Here is a 16,953-nt window from a genome sequence, read left to right on the forward strand (position 1 = left end):
ACAAAATTAACACTACATTACAGTAACAGTGCAGTGATGTTACACTGATGCTACAGTAACAGTGCAGTGATGTTACAGTAGGGCTACACAATTAATCGAATGCGATTGTTATGCATATGTTTCAGTGAAGCACGGTTCTGTGATCAGCAGTAAATAATCGCAGACCGATTTAATCGCGCAATTAAGAAATTGATTAAATAGTTCTGCGATTATGAAAGCAGTTTGCATAGCTTATCAGTGAACTACGGCTCTGTTTAATAATTGCTGCTCCATCTGAACCCGCTTCTGTGTACCATCGAGCCTTTACCCGGCGAGTTTGAGTCATTTATAACGTGCATTTGAAAAAGCAACATGCGTCAAACATCTTTCCAAACATGACAAGCATTTATGCCACAAAATACCACATTTAAAAAAAAAATTATTCCAAACTCACTTCATTGCATTATTAATATAGTTTATTATAATGAAAATTAAAATAAGAACTCAGATAAACCATATATTGTCGCAGGCGAGTGTTTATTGCCGCCCCCCCAACGTCACCCCCCGCCCCCCTTGAAGATCAAGTTAATTTTCCTTAATTATATTTTCTCTCTATACATTATATTTTCTCACTAATGAGGAAATAAATACATGAACAACACCTCCAGAACTGATCTGAGAGTCACTTCATGAGCATTTGACCGTTTCATTTGAGTAAAACTATCCTCATATCATATACACACAGAAATGTAAAGGAAGGTATTCACGGCAACCCGTCAAAATAAAAGTTCGGTTTAACTTGAAGGCATTGCGGCAGAAATATATTACTATTGTTCAGCAGAATGTACATAACAGGTTGCTACTACTACTACTACTAAAATTATTAAAACCTTATTTTTAAGGAATAATCATACAATTTTTCTTCAATGTTTTAATTGTAATATTAAATGACCTTTATTTTCCCAAAAATTTAATTTAATTTTCATTACTTAAAAGATAGATTAAATGAATATAAATGAAATGAATTTATGCCTTAAAAATGTAAATACACAACACAGAATTTCTGAGCAAAAAAATCAATGAATGAAAATAAATGAAACTTGTTTTTATGCTTTCAAATAATTAGACATGCTAAATCAGAATTTGGTAACAATAAAACATAAGGTTGGAAAAAATAAAACATTTCATAGAGCCCTAAACATGTAATTTTTGTTAAACTTTTAATTTAAATGTTAAATTTGTTAATTTATGTTATATTAATTTATGTTAATGTTTGGTATATTACCGTTACAGCTGACAAAAAAATAATACAAAATATTATTTTAAAGGACCTTTTCATTAGAAAAATTAAAAAATTAAAAACCACACATTCAGGCTTGTGCACATCCATGAAGTCCAGAAGACCATCAGGTGAAGATCAGACCCAACAGCCCACATCATCATCATCATCATCATCATCATCATCATCATCATCACAGTGTGAAAAACTGGGACACATTAGTATGCAGTGCACATATATATAAAACACAGTGCACACTGATAACACCCTGGATGCTCTGCAGGACCAGCAATGAGCTAAATGCATAAATGCAACGCTCCTGAGACACAAGAGAATCTGAAAAACGCACAAGCATCCAAAGCAAATCACACAGCGCATTAGCGCTCAGAAATTAATCATTCATGAACACGGCGTTTGTACTCATGAATATTCATGAGCAGCTCTGTACATTTAATCCGCGCGATAAATAAATAGTGTGACGCGTCTCTCATCTGGAATGAAACTGACGTTTAAATTATGCACGAGAATGAAAAGCATAAAACAAGCTGGGCTGGTGTTATGCAAATTCGCATTTTCACTCCTGCAGCTTTTAATGCAGCGCTAGTTCCTCCGGAGCAAATTATTCAATTCAACACGAGGTGCGTTTGAGAAAGGGAAACTTTTCAGACTTTGTAACACATTACCTGTTACACAATATAAACATTCAACCCCCAACACACTCACAGTCTCACACACACACACACACACACACACACACACTCGGGGTATTTAGGTTGCCCTGAGGGCAAACAGTTGATCTACAGAAGAAAAGCCCGGGCTGAAGTTTTTGTTTTGTTTTATTTCACAGCAGCAGACTGAAGCGATTAATTATTATTATTCCACATCACGCCTGCGCGTTTACTGTCGAACAAACGCATGAATATGCAAATAAGCGTCCGTCGAGTTTCTGTCGCGGCCGAAATACAGAAAGCGCGCTGCTAGCACGACTGCTAACTCACACTCACAGCACTTCACGAACACCACCGAACCGAGCCGAGCCGGTGAACCGGTTAATCCGTGCGAGGCTGCGTGAATATGCAGCACGCGAGCGCGCCATTTCTAACATTGAGAGTTTTGTACAAAACAAACAACTCTCATCTGCTGCTAACGGAGTCAAATCATCGCCAAAATAACGAACCATCTTCGCCACTGCGATCGGGTCAGTCAGTAGATGATCGGCGCGCGTTGGGCTTTGTTTACGCGAGGCGGATGGGGAATATGAATATGTAAAATGTAATAATTACCTGCAGTCGAGCGCTCATCTTGAGTCGTTGATCCTCTGTCCGCCATTTTGAATATTTAGTGTGAGCGCGAAACCCCGCCCACCGCTGCTACCACACACACACACACACACACTCCTCCCTGACCGACCTAAAACTTCAGAACAACCGCATAATTCAATAATGTTTGATTTTCAAAACTCTCCTGTTTGTTTGGATTAAAGCGTCTGCTAAATGAATAAATGTGAATGTAGTGTTTGTTTTCCTGAGAGCACAAACCCCGCCTCCCAGAGTTAAACATACCGGGGCTAGTTGTCACAAGTTCTGTATAGCCAAAAGACCAGTTACACAAATGCTTGATTTCTTTAGCAGTGGTTTGTTTGATGATTTTAAAAGGACTTTAATATAATGTTTGTATTTGCTGTGTAAACAAGTAAACACAATAAAACACACTTACATTCAGACAAGAGTCACTATAATGAAGCAAGATTTGAATTGAAGGAGCACTTCATAAACGTCAGAGAGCTGTATTTTATATCATGTATAAATGTATCATGTAAGTTACTTCTACTTTTTTGTTTTTGCTGTTTCATGAAATGCTCTATAATCTTTGTAAATTTTTACTTTCAGTGTGTAATGTGAAAATTCAGCTGCGCATCACAGAAATAAATTATATTTTAAAGTATAATTGCCTTGACAAGCATTAGAAACTTCTTTAAAAAACGTTAAAAATCTTACAGATCCCAAACATTTGAACGGCAGTATATACCATATAATGAGATGGTCCTATATATATATGTATGTGTGTATATATATATATATATATATATATATACATACATGTGTCTGTGTGTGTGCATATATATGTATATATAAAGACACACACATACAGTATATACAGTGTGTATTTATATATACATAATAAATATACACAGTTCACACACATAAATAATGTACACAAAAACCTTTATTTTGGATGCAATTAATCATTTCATTTAATGACTCCAGAGCTGCTAAATATGCTTTTTTGTGTGTTTGTGACTTTTGTAAAAGTTTGACTTTATAACGAATGCAGCGATATTATCTTCTGTTTGTTTATATGCAGTTTCAAGCTCTAAGAGTCTCGTACTGAACACTTTTTCTTTATGAGTGGAAGCCTGTCAGATCACACATATGAAACAATGCATCATTACTGCTATGATATTCTACATCTGCGATACATAATGACATCTTTAATGTTTTTTGGCATAAACAGTCATGTTTGAGTTAGTTTTTATTGTGGACGTGTGACTTTGACTCCTGTTTCCTCCACGATGAAAGAACTTCATCATCCTCCATCTCCTCCGCCACCCGCGCTCTCGCCCTCTGTTTAATCTGAGCAATGAAAGCAGATATTTCCTCATCTTCCTTGTCTTCCTGTGCAGTCTTAGCAGTCCTCACAGTCTCATTGTTCTCACAGTTAGCATATGATCTCCTGGTTCTGTAACTAGTATCTTCACCTAAGCCGGGTTGATAGGTAAACTCCGGACTGGGATCTCGAGCCAAATCCATGTCATCATCAGCCCGATGCCTGGATGCAAACCTCGAGGCGAAGCTATATTCCTCCTCTTCGTCGTGATTGACTGAAATCGAGCTCCTGCGGCTCGGGAAGTCAAACTCCGAAGGTTCCTCGTACGATGGCCGAGACATGCGGACTGGCTCGCCGTCTCCATCGTAAGGCGTAGGCTTGCTCTGAGGAGGTCTTACGTTTTCGAGCCATTCATCGATGCTGCTGGTGGGGTTACAGGCCGAAGCTGGCAGGTTCAGTATTCCGGAACGGCCGTAATCTCTTTTAGGTTTGGGTTTCTCAAAGGAACGGGTGGCCAAATCATCAAATCCGTTCGGTTTTCCATGATTTACTTCGTCGTCATCGTCCTCCTCCTCCTTTGGTTTTTTCTTCTTGTATAACGTACTGCGCTTGTTGTCCTCTGTGATCTTCTTCACCTCATAGGAAGCCATCTTGTCCCGCATGTCAGACTTGATTTTTTTCTCCATGGTGTCCAGTTTGTGAAGGTTCACCTGGTCTTGGAAGAGGCTGTAGAGCGGCACGCTGGTCGTAGTAATCTTGCTCCGCCGTGACACAGAGGAGAGGTTGGATGCTCCTCCAGTAGAAATCACGGACTCGGCACGGCCGACAGCCAAGAGCACGGATCGAGCCTTTCCATCCAAAGACAGCACGGATTCAGCCCTGCTTCGGGACGAGTATGTGGATCCACTCAGCATTGAGGCTTTGTCATCGTCTCCTCCGCGTCCGGCACCCAGACTGAACACCGATCCCGCTCTGGAAGAAGCGAGACTCGCTCCCGTCATCATCTCGGCTTGCTTCTGCATGAGAGTCTCATTGACCACATTGGCAATCCAGTTCTGGATGTTGGAAATGTTTACCATGGGCTCGCCGTTAGGGCCGACGACCGCGGCCGGAGGCTCCTGAGGAACTGGAGGCTGCGATCGGGTGCTATGACCTGAAAGGACGGAAGACCTTCCGCTGAGCATAGACACGGTATCGTCTCCTGCGGTGCTTGCAGACGGAAAGGCTCCGGCACAGAAAGCGGACAGCGGGATGCTTCCGCTCAGAGCACTCTCGGTTTCCCAGCCACACACCGACTGGCTCTCCTCCAGCGTCTTCCTTGTTCGCTCCAGAAGCTCCTCGCGTCGCTGTCTTTTCTTGATCGTGGCCGGGTCCTCGGCTCGACTCATCTTCAGAATTTCGTCCTTGTCCTCTTCGCCACCATGCTTCTTCTGCTGCTTGAGTTTCCAGGTTTGATAGGCCGTCAGGTTGACGTCCTCCAGCGAGGGAGCGGGAGCTTCCGTCTTGGCCTCCACTTGCTCTCCGTTCTCATCTTTTTTGTTCCATCCGAACTGAATTCGCTTAACCTTCCATCGTTCCAGAGGTGTTAGGTTCTCCTTGTTCTTCTTGCAGAAGTTGTACATGGAGCTGCTGTCCGAGAGGATGCTCTCTACATCGTCGTCGATTCTTTTCTGGCTCGCTTCGCTGTCCTCGTCGGCCTCTTTGAGTCGGAATCGTGCGGCGGCCTGCTCCTCGATGTCCTTCAGACGCTGCTTCCAGAGATCAGAAAAGCTGCTGTGGCTCGTCGTGGACCCTATATCCGAAGCGGGTCGACGGGGACGATTCTTGATGCGTTCCTTCACCATTCGCACATCTTCACTGGTCACGCTTTGCAGGTCCTCCGGTCGCACAGCCGGCGGTTTCCTGTCGCCCAGCAAGGACTCGCCGTCCTCCCCGTCGCACATCAGCTGTGCCTTCCACCAGTCCTCATTCTGGTACTTCTCATTGCGCTTCTGCCACTCCCTTATCATGCTGTCCACATCCCCATCTTCATCTTCCCTGTCTTTTCCAGGGAGCGCCGGGTCCTTGGTGGTCACCTCCAGGCCGGGTTTGCTCGGGCCACCAAGAAGTCCTGCTTTCAGAGCCGCGGCGGCGGCTGAAGATGCAACGCTGCTCATGACGCTGCTGCTGTCTTCCTCCTCGTCCACCATGATGGATTCGGCTTTAACTCCAAACATGCTCTCCTCCTCATCAAGACGAGCGCGGGTGTCGATCACGGAGCACTGGCTGAGGGTGTCGTCATCATCTTCGTCTCGTTCCTCCATTAGAGTCTCGTTGAGTTGGCGCAGCTGCTTTATAAACCCTTCGTTGGGGTTGATGGCACGTTTCTTCCTGATCTCCAGCAGGGCCTCCATGATGCTCATGTTCTGGAAGATCATGAGATAAGCAGCGACAAGCACCGCTGACCGGCTCACGCCCATCATCGAGTCCACAAGCACCTTGCCTACATGAAGAGGAATAAAAAAAATCCTCAGATTAACGTAATGTCATCATCATATTTGTCACACAAACTGAAAATGGAAATGCCATGTTAAATTCTAGCACTTAATTGCACAGACACTATTAGAAGAGAACTGAGCTGATGGTGACACCACTGAATCAACAATGAACTGACTTTAGCTGAAAAATTGTCTGTTTACCATTGTCCTCCTGCATTATTGACACACTGTTTTCCTGTTTAGCACTAGCTGCGTTTCCATTACCCTTCAAATTGTGCAAATTGAAATTGCGAATTGAAAATACGCCTAATGGAAACGCGCCAGTTTCATTAAAAATGCCTATATATCACAAAAAAAATTGTTACGCTCGCATGAGGTGGTTTTTCAGGCATTTCGAAAAAGGAATATTTTGCAAAACTGCAATGGAAACGTTTTTTTTCCCTGCATTTACAGGTCACATGGCATACGTAAAAAGTCATTTGATCATTCTTTACTAGGTGCGTTTCCATTACAGATTTGAGTAAAACTTTTTGCAATATTTTATAAATGTCGATAAAAAACTATTGCGAAATGACGGTTTTTCCATTAATCGATGATATGCAACTAAAATGTAATTTTTTTTTAACGGACTAGGGGGAGGGATGGCGGGCCAGGTCCATGTAGTGAAAGAGGTCTAGAAATAGAAGTAGGCCAGAGGGCCAGGGCGGGGTCGGCAGGGCAGGAGGCCAGCAGGGAAGGAGGCCAGGGTGGGGCCAGAAGGGACAAACCAGCGATTCTCCGGCCGAACAACAACCCCGGCAGGCAAACAGGGCAGAGCCAGGAGCTTGGCAGACAGCAAAGGCAGAGTTGACGACCACCTCAGCGGAGCTGGCAAGGCCGATGAACCCCCTAGCAGCTCAGGCAGGACTGCAAAGAAGAGCACAGAAATGTTATTAACAGCCTTGATGGCTGTAACAGGACAGGCAGACAGTTCAGCAACGGTCTCCTTGACCGAAACAGGACAGGCAGACAGTTCAACAACAGTCTCCTTGGCCATGACAAGGCAGACTGAGAGTTCAGGAGTGGATACCACCGCCCAGAGGGGAGCTGAAGCAGATGCCACCGCCTCGAGAGGCTCCACAGCAGAAGCCACCACCTTGGGATGAACTAGAGCGGACTCAGTAGTGGACTCTTGGACTGGAACGAGTTCAGGAGTGAACTCATAAACTTGAGTGGGCTCTAGCGTGAACTCATAGACTTGAGTGGGTTCTGGAGTGAACTCATAGACTTGAGCGGGCTTTGGAGTGAACTCATAGACTTGAGTGAGTTCTGGAGTGAACTCATAGACTTGAGTGGGCTCCGGAGTGAACCCATAGACTTGAGTGGGCTCTGGAGTAAACTCATAGACATGAGTGGGTTCTGGAGTGAACTAATAGACTTGAGTGAGTTCTGGAGTGAACTCATAGACTTGAGTGGGCTCTGGAGTAAACCCATAGACTTGAGTGGGTTCTGGAGTGGACTCTGGAGTGGGCTCTGAGGGCTTCCGGACTGTGAGTGGGCTCTGGAGTGAACCCATAGACTTGAGAGGGTTCTGAAGTGGTCCCTGAGGGCTTCCGGACTGGAGCGGGTTCCTGAGTGGACTCTGAGGACTCCTGGACTGGAGCGGGCTCTGGAGTGGACTCAAAGACATGAGTGGGTTCTGGAGTGAACTCATAGACTTGAGTGGGCTCTGGAGTGAACCCATAGACTTGAGAGGGTTCTGGAGTGGACTCTGAGGGCTTCCGGACTGGAGCGGGTTCATGAGTGGACTATGAGGACTCCTGGACTGGAGCAGGATCTGGAGTGGACTTTGAATGCTCCCAGGCTGGAGCGGGTTAATGAGTGGACTCTGAATGCTCCCATGCACGCAGAACAGCCCAGAGGCCAAAGGCAAAGACGGCCTTCTTGATTATGGCAGCAGCAGTGGACCACCGGACTGGGAACCACCGGAATCAGGTCCTCCAGGATCAGCAGACTCGAGGCCACCGGATTCGTGTCCTCCAGGACCACTGGACTCAGGACCGCCAGACTGGGAACCACCGGAATCGGGTCCTCCAGAACCACTGGACTTGGGACCACCGGAGTCAGGTCCTCCAGGACCACCTGACTTGAGATCACCGAAGTCGGGTCCTCCAGGACCACCGGACTTGGGTCAGACTCATAGACTGGAGTGGGTTCTGGCACAGATTCAAGGACTGGAGTGGGCTCCGGGAGAACTGGAGTGGACCTTGCTGCCCTCTTCCTTCTGTACCTTCGCTTGCGAGACTGAGACCCCGGGCATCTCCGGGGGCACTGCAATGGATTCAGACTGACATGACATTACTAAATTGCGGTAACAGAGATAATCAATGAAACTCCAAAAGTCGAGAGTCTTAAGCCCCACCATCTCCCGAGGAGGCAAGGGGTTGTCTAAGCAATCATTCAAAATCTTGCTGTGCTCAGACTCACAAAGTTCCAGTCCTACCGCCAAAGTCCAGAAGGTCTGAGCAAAACCTCCTACTTCCATCCCCTGTTGACGAAGATATGCCAACATCCAGAGCTGAGCCTTCCGCTCCTTCTTTGAAGCAGGAGGAAGAATATGAATGCCCATGGTCCAAAATCCGATAAGCCCAGCCTAGCTGCTGTATTTGTTGATGGCTGGTTTATTCGGTCATGGAATGCTCCAAAACAAAAAGATCCAAATGCAGCATTTATTGAAGAGTCCAAAAACAAACAGAGTAATCCACATCAGGGCAAAAACAGAGCAACAGAAAACATGTAACAATAAACCAGCAACCAAAGACAAAGAAAACTGGGCTTATACTGTATGTGGATGAGTTACAGTAACAAGGTAAATGAGGCACAGCTGAATGTAATGAGTCTTGATAGTCAAAGCAAAGGGTGAAGGGAACTGAAGTCCAGAGAAACAAACAAAACTAAGAAGTGTGCCCTCTGGTGGCTGTACATGGGCACACCAACTAGACACTGTGACAATAGTATACTGAAGAATGACCATATGACCACTTTTTAGATACGTACACCATGTGAGCTGTAGTGTTGGGTCGTTCTTGAACGATTCGTTAATTTTGAAGTCGTCTCGGGGAGTGATTCGTTCAGTCGCGCATGCGCAACATCATATAGGTTCTGTACTGGAATTAGTCAAGTAGTTCACCTGGTTCGAGTCTTCGGGTTTTTCCGAGTCGTTCATTCATCACGTGACAGCCCCATAAGTTTAACCAATGCAGTCTGAGCCGGAAAGAGAACTGATTAGTTCATCTCTCGAGTCTTCGGGTTTGAGTCGTTCATTCATCACGTGACAGCCCCATAAGTTTAACCAATGCAGTCTGAGCCGGAAAGAGAACTGATTAGTTCATCTCTCGAGTCTTCGGGTTTGAGTCGTTCATTCATCACGTGACAGCCCCATAAGCCCAAACCCGAAGACTTGTCAGATAAGAGGTGAGGTGAGCTAATCATAGACTGAAGACCCAGGTAAACAATGAATTCATCTTTTCTGTTTCTTATAGCAGTTTTGTATTGTTTGTAGTGTGATCAACGTTTGCGTAAGCAGTAGACGTGTTAGGGAAGTAACACGTAACATTACTGTATATTGCAAAATACAGTAAAACCTGGTTTAGAAGCTGTAACTTTGGACTTGTGAATATGACCTTTTCCAAGCAAGCAAGTGGTTTTTGTGTGAACCTTTCTGTGCTCTCCTGTTCCTCTAGTGGTGGAGCTCTGAACTGCAGCACTGGGTTCACTGGCCCTGGATCAGAAAATAATGTCTAGAGAGGAATAATTGGAGTGTAATGTCAGATCAAATCTACGTTATGTAAAATGAAGTATTATGAGCACTTCTGCTCTGAATGTTTTTGAAAGTTTGCATCTATATTATTATTTTATAAAAAACAAAATCTGCCATAGAGAAGACTAAATGAAAGAGGAGCAGTGCTAAACTAATAATTCTCACTTCTATAACGAGCGCTTTCTTCACTGCTAGCACATGTCAGCGTGACGCTCTCCTTGATTCAGATTGTGAACAGGTTCCTATCTATCTGTGTCACTAACTCTAAAAATAAGTGAATGAGACATGACAGAGTCCAGGCCCCTGAGTTAATTCACTATCTGAAGTTTATATTTATCTACGACTGTCGCTCATAGGCAGTGTTGGGGGTAGCGTAATCAGATGACTTTTTTCAAGTAACTAGTAAAGTAACGCATTACTTTTTAATTTAGAAGGAAATAGTTACTTTTCCAAATAATTAACAGCAGTTACTTTGTTTCCATGTGTTGAGGGACAGCTCTGGTGTTGCCATGGTGACAGAAATCAGGAGTAAGTGCAGAGCGTTGTGTGTGAACATGATCTTACTGTAGTTCTAGACTAAATATCAACATGTGTTTACTCATCTCACTGCACACAAACACAAGAAAGGCTCTTTCATTTCACTTTTGTTGTGAAAGAGCTTTTACACTTGTAAAACTTTTTTATATTAAAAACAAACAAGCAAGCCCCGCCCAGATTTAAAAAGTAACTCAAAAGTAACGTAACACATTACTTTCCATAAAAAGTAACTAAATAACAGAATTAGTTACTTTTTTTTAGAAAGTAACGCAATATTGTAATGCATTACTTTTAAAAGTAACTTTCTCCAACATTAGTTTTGGATTATTAATCTTATCCTACAATGTACTAAAACTTAGTTTCTCCAAAGAAAAATATGTCAAAAAGAAGTCATTTTAAGCTCTCGCTCCCTCGACAGAAGAAGGTTTCGTCAGCTCACCTCTGTGTGTCAGCAAAGCGTCGTCCATAAACTCGGCACACGTGCGGAAGTGAGGAGAGATGTCTGCGTCTGGGAAATCATCCACCTCGATGCCTTTATAGGTGATGTTCATGCCCTGGTAAAACAGCAGGCCGGTGTAGACGCCGGTGCCGTGAGCGGCGTTCAGCACATGAGTGATGCCCAGGCGTTTGAGACGGCCTTTATTCACCGCCACCGACCTGTAGCACAGAACAGCGGCTCACTTACAGTAATAAACACTGGTCTCCGCAATATTACTCAAGCATTATTTATCACTTTTTAAGACCAGGTAAAGAAAACTTCTGGAATAAAGTAAATGTAACACAATATGTCTTGTATTAGCAAATCAGATCCATTTGCTGGAGAAACACACTGACAGAAGATAAGTCGTCTTGTTTTCTGAGAAACTGAGCAAAAAAACAAGAACAAATATCTGCCAATGGACTCAGAAAAATCAACTTCATTCAAAAGGGAAAACAAGTTTTCGTTCCCCATTAATTGATATTTGTTCTTCTAATTATAAACAGACTTCATTTTTGATCAGTTTCTCCGAAAACAAGACTTAATGTGTTCATAAATGGCTGCCCACTGCTCCGGGTGTGTGTTCACGGTGTGTGTGTGCACTTTGGATGGGTTAAATGCAGAGCACTAATTCCAAGTATGGGTAACCATACTTGGCCATGTCACGTCACTAAAATTTAGCATCTCCACTAAATGTATCTTGATTTCAGTATCTTTAGACATTTGCACTGAGGAAGATATTCATTTATAAAGTATGTTCAACATTTGACTTTGCGAATGTAAGATGTTCTGCTCTGATTTAACACCTTTTAGGCCTTAATTTGTGGAAAGGCGGAGTAAGACTTTTCTGACCCTTTCAAGACCTGATTAGAGCAAAGTTCCAGCTTCAGAAAAATCCTCATATGTGTCCCTGGAGCACAAAAGCAGTCTTAAGTCGCTGGGGGATATTTGTAGTAATAGCCAACAATACATTGTATGGGTCAAAATTATACATTTTTCTTTTATGCCAAAAATCATTAGGATATTAAGTAAAGATCATGTTCCATGAAGATATTTTGTAAATTTCCTACCGTAAATATATCAAAACTTGGTGATATGCATTGCTAAGAACTTAATTTGAACAACTTTAAAAGTGATTTTCTCAATATTTAGATTTTTTTGCACCCTCAGATTCCAGATTTTTAAATATTGTCCTATCCTAACCAACCATACATCAATGGAAAGATGGTTTATTCAGCTTTCAGATGATGTATAAATCTCAATTTCACAAAACTGACCCTCATGACTGGTTTTGTGCTCCAGGGTCTCATATATTAATATTGGTGGTGTTGACTCACTTCTCTGCGATGTAGATGTTGGGCCAGACCTGGTCGACGGGGTTGAAGGGCGCCTCCAGACGGTCCTGGGTCAGCGCTCTCTGGATGTCCAGCACGCAGGGCGTGTTGTAGGGGCTGCGGTCGTCGATCATGTCCTTCACCCTGTTGTACAGATCCTCCACCATCAGCTGCTCGGCCGACTCCAGCATGCTGTCAGGGGCCTCCGGGGTCCGCAGCTCTCTGGCCCTCAGCTCTGAGAACAGACAGAGATGAGACACAGCATACTCACTGTTCACTATAACACTAGACTGACTTTACTGACACTAGTAACTGTGTACTGCATACATTAATGCTTACAATTAAAATACAACCTATTCGCATCACATGTCCTGTATGTTATTGTTGTAAAAAACAACAGCAACGTTTTACAAGAAAATGCTGTTTCAGTCTTTCTACTTTAAAATTTCATCTTTAATTCAGTGTGTTACTTATGGAAGCTTGTTTCCACTAAATAAAGGCAACTGCAACTTTATCTCACAATTCAGACTTTTTTCCTCAAAATTGTAACATTCCAAGTTTACATCTAAACATTCTGAGTTTAAAACCCACAATTCTGACTTATTTTCAGAATAGTAAGATATAACAAAAAAATCTGATTTTCAGATAAAATGTTGCAAGTGCCTTTTTTATTTATTTTTTTCTATCCTGCAACAGAAACATGCTTCCATCGTTTTCATAGTATTTATGACATTTCCTTTGAAGTGAAAACTGTTTCAAGGTGAATCCTGCGCCAGTTTTGTCTCTGAGATGATGTGAATGAAGCAGGTCTGATCTCTGCATTAGCAGACCTTCACTGATGATCTTCTTGGCAGCGATGGAGGAGGACAGATGAATCGGCTCCATGAAGATACTCTCAGCATCAGAGCCGGAGATCATGGAGAAACGGTCCGACGCGGAGGAGAAGCGACCGGACATCATGGAGAAGCTGCATGAGATCAAACACACTCTCAGCATCATCACAGCAGGGTTTAACAGTGTTCTGTTAGCAGATGTTGACGGACCTGGGAGAAGCACAGCGCAAGTAATGCGACTGAACGTCTTTAACACGCACCGCTTCATCAGGATGAGGAACCTGCGGATCATCTGCAGCGCTGCTCTCGCCGGACCACGCCATCATCTACAGACAGACATGACGTTACAGTCTTTCAGCTGCTTACACACACAATCTTTATTCGTCACACAGTTTCTGAAAGCTGACACTCAAACAGCAGAAGCACACAGTGAAGTCTCTAGTTTATCAACTAGTTTGTCAAGGACCCACTGAAAACTGTGTTGAGTAACTAGTTACATGAATTACGTAGTTAATTACAAAATAACTGTAACTAATCTGTTACTGTTACTGAAAATGTGTCATTAAATTACAGTTACTTATGAAAATGTTAACGAGTTCAAAAGGTGTAACATCTGAATATTTTCACACACATACAGATATGACTGATTTCTTTCCCAAAGTGCATCGACTGCTTTACACACCAATGTTTCAGGAGTTTAGGACACAGAATAGGACACTTGTTCGATAACTGATTTATTTCCTATCTGGTTTTATGTGTATGCTTTATTTTTTTTAAGATTGACTATTTTTTTCCAAAACCTTGTTAGATGCCAGTGTTTTCTGTCATAGCTATACAAAGATTTGATTTAAAAAAACAGTATCATAGCTATTAAACTATTTCTTGTTATGGTTTTAAATCTGTATTTATCCTCAAATCAATCTCAAAGTAAAAAGAGGTGCTAAAGTCTGATTTTGTGGTGGCTGTGCTTTAAATTCAATTATTATAATCTTAATTTAAGTTATGAAGGATTGTGAAAGTCTGACAGTAATCAGTGTTGAGCTCTATGTAAGATTAACCTGCCTGCTTTACATGTTTGAAAATGATTAACAGCTGAAAGTATTCGTTAGAAATGTAATCAAAAAGTAATCAGTTACATTAATTTAATAAAGTAATTGAAATAGTTACACTACTTTATACATTTTAAATAGAGTAACTTGTAATCTGTAACCTGTTACATTTCCAAAGTAACCTTCACAACACTGGAGAAAACACATAACATGATAAAAAACAACACACATTTGACGACAACAACAACAGGTTGACCAGGCCTCTGCCTCTGTGTGTGTGTGTGTGAGACTATATATAGAGAGTGACAGCTGCAGAGATTCTTCTGGAACAGGGAGGTCTTTCTCTCTCTCTCACACACACACACACACACACACACACTCACACACTCACTCACACACAGACACACACACACACACACACACACACACACAGACAGACAGACAGACACACACACACAAACACACACACACACACACACACACACACACAGACAGACAGACAGACACACACACACAAACACACACACACACACACACACACACACACAGACAGACAGACAGACACACACACACAAACACACACACACACACACACACACACACACAGACAGACAGACAGACACACACACACAAACACACACACACACACACACACACACACACAGACAGACAGACAGACACACACACACAAACACACACACACACACACACACACACACACAGACAGACAGACAGACACACACACACAAACACACACACACACACACACACACACACACAGACAGACAGACAGACACACACACACAAACACACACACACACACACACACACACACACAGACAGACAGACAGACACACACACACAAACACACACACACACACACACACACACACACAGACAGACAGACAGACACACACACACAAACACACACACACACACACACACACACACACAGACACACAGACACACACACACACACACACACACACACACCAGTGCAAGCGTGTAAAGAGCTACAGAACAATGCAAACTAACCCTGCTCAGTCTTTGTGTCTCTGTGATGTTTCTGCTGACCTGATCGTCTGCGGCCGTCGGGCTCCGTCTCAAGCGGCTCTGAGGTCCGTCCGTGTGTTTGGACTCTAAACTTAGAGTCTCCTCACACTCCCACCGGCCCCGGGGCCGCCCACGTGACATCAGAGGGGTCTGACGGCCCCAGGGGCTCTTAAAGGGCCGGAGCTCTTATCATGACGATATAACAGTCTGCTGGTCATCACAGACGAAGCAAACGCTATGAAAACACAGAAAACTGCCCCACAGACTCAGGGGCAGAAATAAGACATTTCTAGTTCTGATCCGGGTGACACTCTTATGTGGAAATAAATTATATGTGCCTGATTGTTGCTGATGAAACTAATCAATCCAACCCAACATTTGTTTTCATCTTAATCTCATAATTAGTGTTCTCAACTGCTTACATGCTAAAAAGCCTTCTATTTGTGACAAAAACATTTATCCAGCTGTCAAAAAGATAAAAACACCTAAAAACTGTCAAAACAATACACAAACAGCGCTTCCTGAGGCTCAAACAGTAGGGTTTGTCATGCATTATATTATAGTAGGTGTCAAAAAGATAAAAACACCTAAAAACTGTCAAAACAATACACAAACAGCGCTTGCTGAGGCTCAAACAGTAGGGTTTGTCATGCATTATATTATAGTAGTGCTGTCAAACAATTAATCGCGATAAATCACATCCAAAATAAAGTTGTGTGTGTGTGTGTGCTGTGTATAGTTATTATGCTGTCAGACGCGAGGTGGCGCTAATGACCTTTTCCTGACCTGCCAGGGTTAGACGTGACGTCACACCCGTAAAGCCACGCCCAGCTGAAGAGCACAGCTAGCTTTCCTCTGCTGAGCGCAGGTTTAGAAATAATAGAAAACCGTTATAAAATAGCTTGATGTGGCTGAATGCACGCATGCGCAAACAAACCGCGTAACTCGCGCAGTATAAATAAAACAAACTAAAGTAACTCTGGCGAATCTCTTTGTTCAGACCAGTGTTCCCTCAGTACAGAGTGATTCTATAATTGCAGGTAGGATTTGGTGTCCGAAGTCGTTATTTTTTATTTTTTTGTATTTTAACAGGCTAATTTGTTACTCGTTGTTATGGATCACAAGATTTTGTGAATTTAGATTTTTTTTTATGTGGGGTTGTGTAAACTAAATATTTTATTTTACTTTTCTTTTGGTAATATTTCATTTATTTTATTTATAAAAGCCCTAAATAGTTATTTTCCTAATACTACAACATTCAATTGTTTAAAAATAAATATTTTCTTATAAAAATGTGTGTCCATACATCTTGCGTCAACTGTTACCGTACCATACTTTGCCTTTAAATGAGTGGACTTTTCTCCCACAGCTGTGAGATACAGGAAGTGATGTCACTCACTGATAAGCTCTGAAGCACTGACAAGTCTGTGTTCAAATCTCATAAACATTATTAAAGTATTTTTGCACAAGTGGGCAGTTCTGTAAAGACATGGGTATTTTTTTAATGTATTTTTAAGGTATGTATAAG

General features: G+C 42.7%; 1 protein-coding gene across 4 annotated transcripts; it reads right to left on the bottom strand.

The window, feature by feature from the left end:
* Window positions 1–3,501: 3,501 nt before the first annotated feature.
* Window positions 3,502–15,517, bottom strand: dusp27 (dual specificity phosphatase 27). 4 transcript variants are annotated; one of them, XM_016451988.1, is made up of 6 exons: window positions 15,447–15,517; window positions 13,584–13,649; window positions 13,321–13,457; window positions 12,494–12,725; window positions 11,118–11,335; window positions 3,502–6,347 (listed from the first exon to the last, which is right to left on the bottom strand). In XM_016451988.1, the coding sequence occupies exons 2-6, from the start codon at window positions 13,613–13,615 to the stop codon at window positions 3,784–3,786; spliced, it is 3,183 nt and encodes a 1,060-aa protein (XP_016307474.1). In that variant the 5' UTR covers window positions 13,616–13,649; window positions 15,447–15,517; the 3' UTR covers window positions 3,502–3,783. The 4 variants fall into 4 exon arrangements, with proteins under 4 accessions (XP_016307474.1, XP_016307472.1, XP_016307473.1 ...); XM_016451986.1 differs by having other exon boundaries at window positions 13,534–13,649; window positions 15,447–15,511; XM_016451987.1 differs by having other exon boundaries at window positions 15,408–15,504.
* Window positions 15,518–16,953: the final 1,436 nt, after the last annotated feature.

This window comes from Sinocyclocheilus anshuiensis, unplaced genomic scaffold, assembly GCF_001515605.1.
Source record: "Sinocyclocheilus anshuiensis isolate Anshui unplaced genomic scaffold, SAMN03320099.WGS_v1.1 scaffold1128, whole genome shotgun sequence".
NCBI lineage: Eukaryota > Metazoa > Chordata > Actinopteri > Cypriniformes > Cyprinidae > Sinocyclocheilus > Sinocyclocheilus anshuiensis.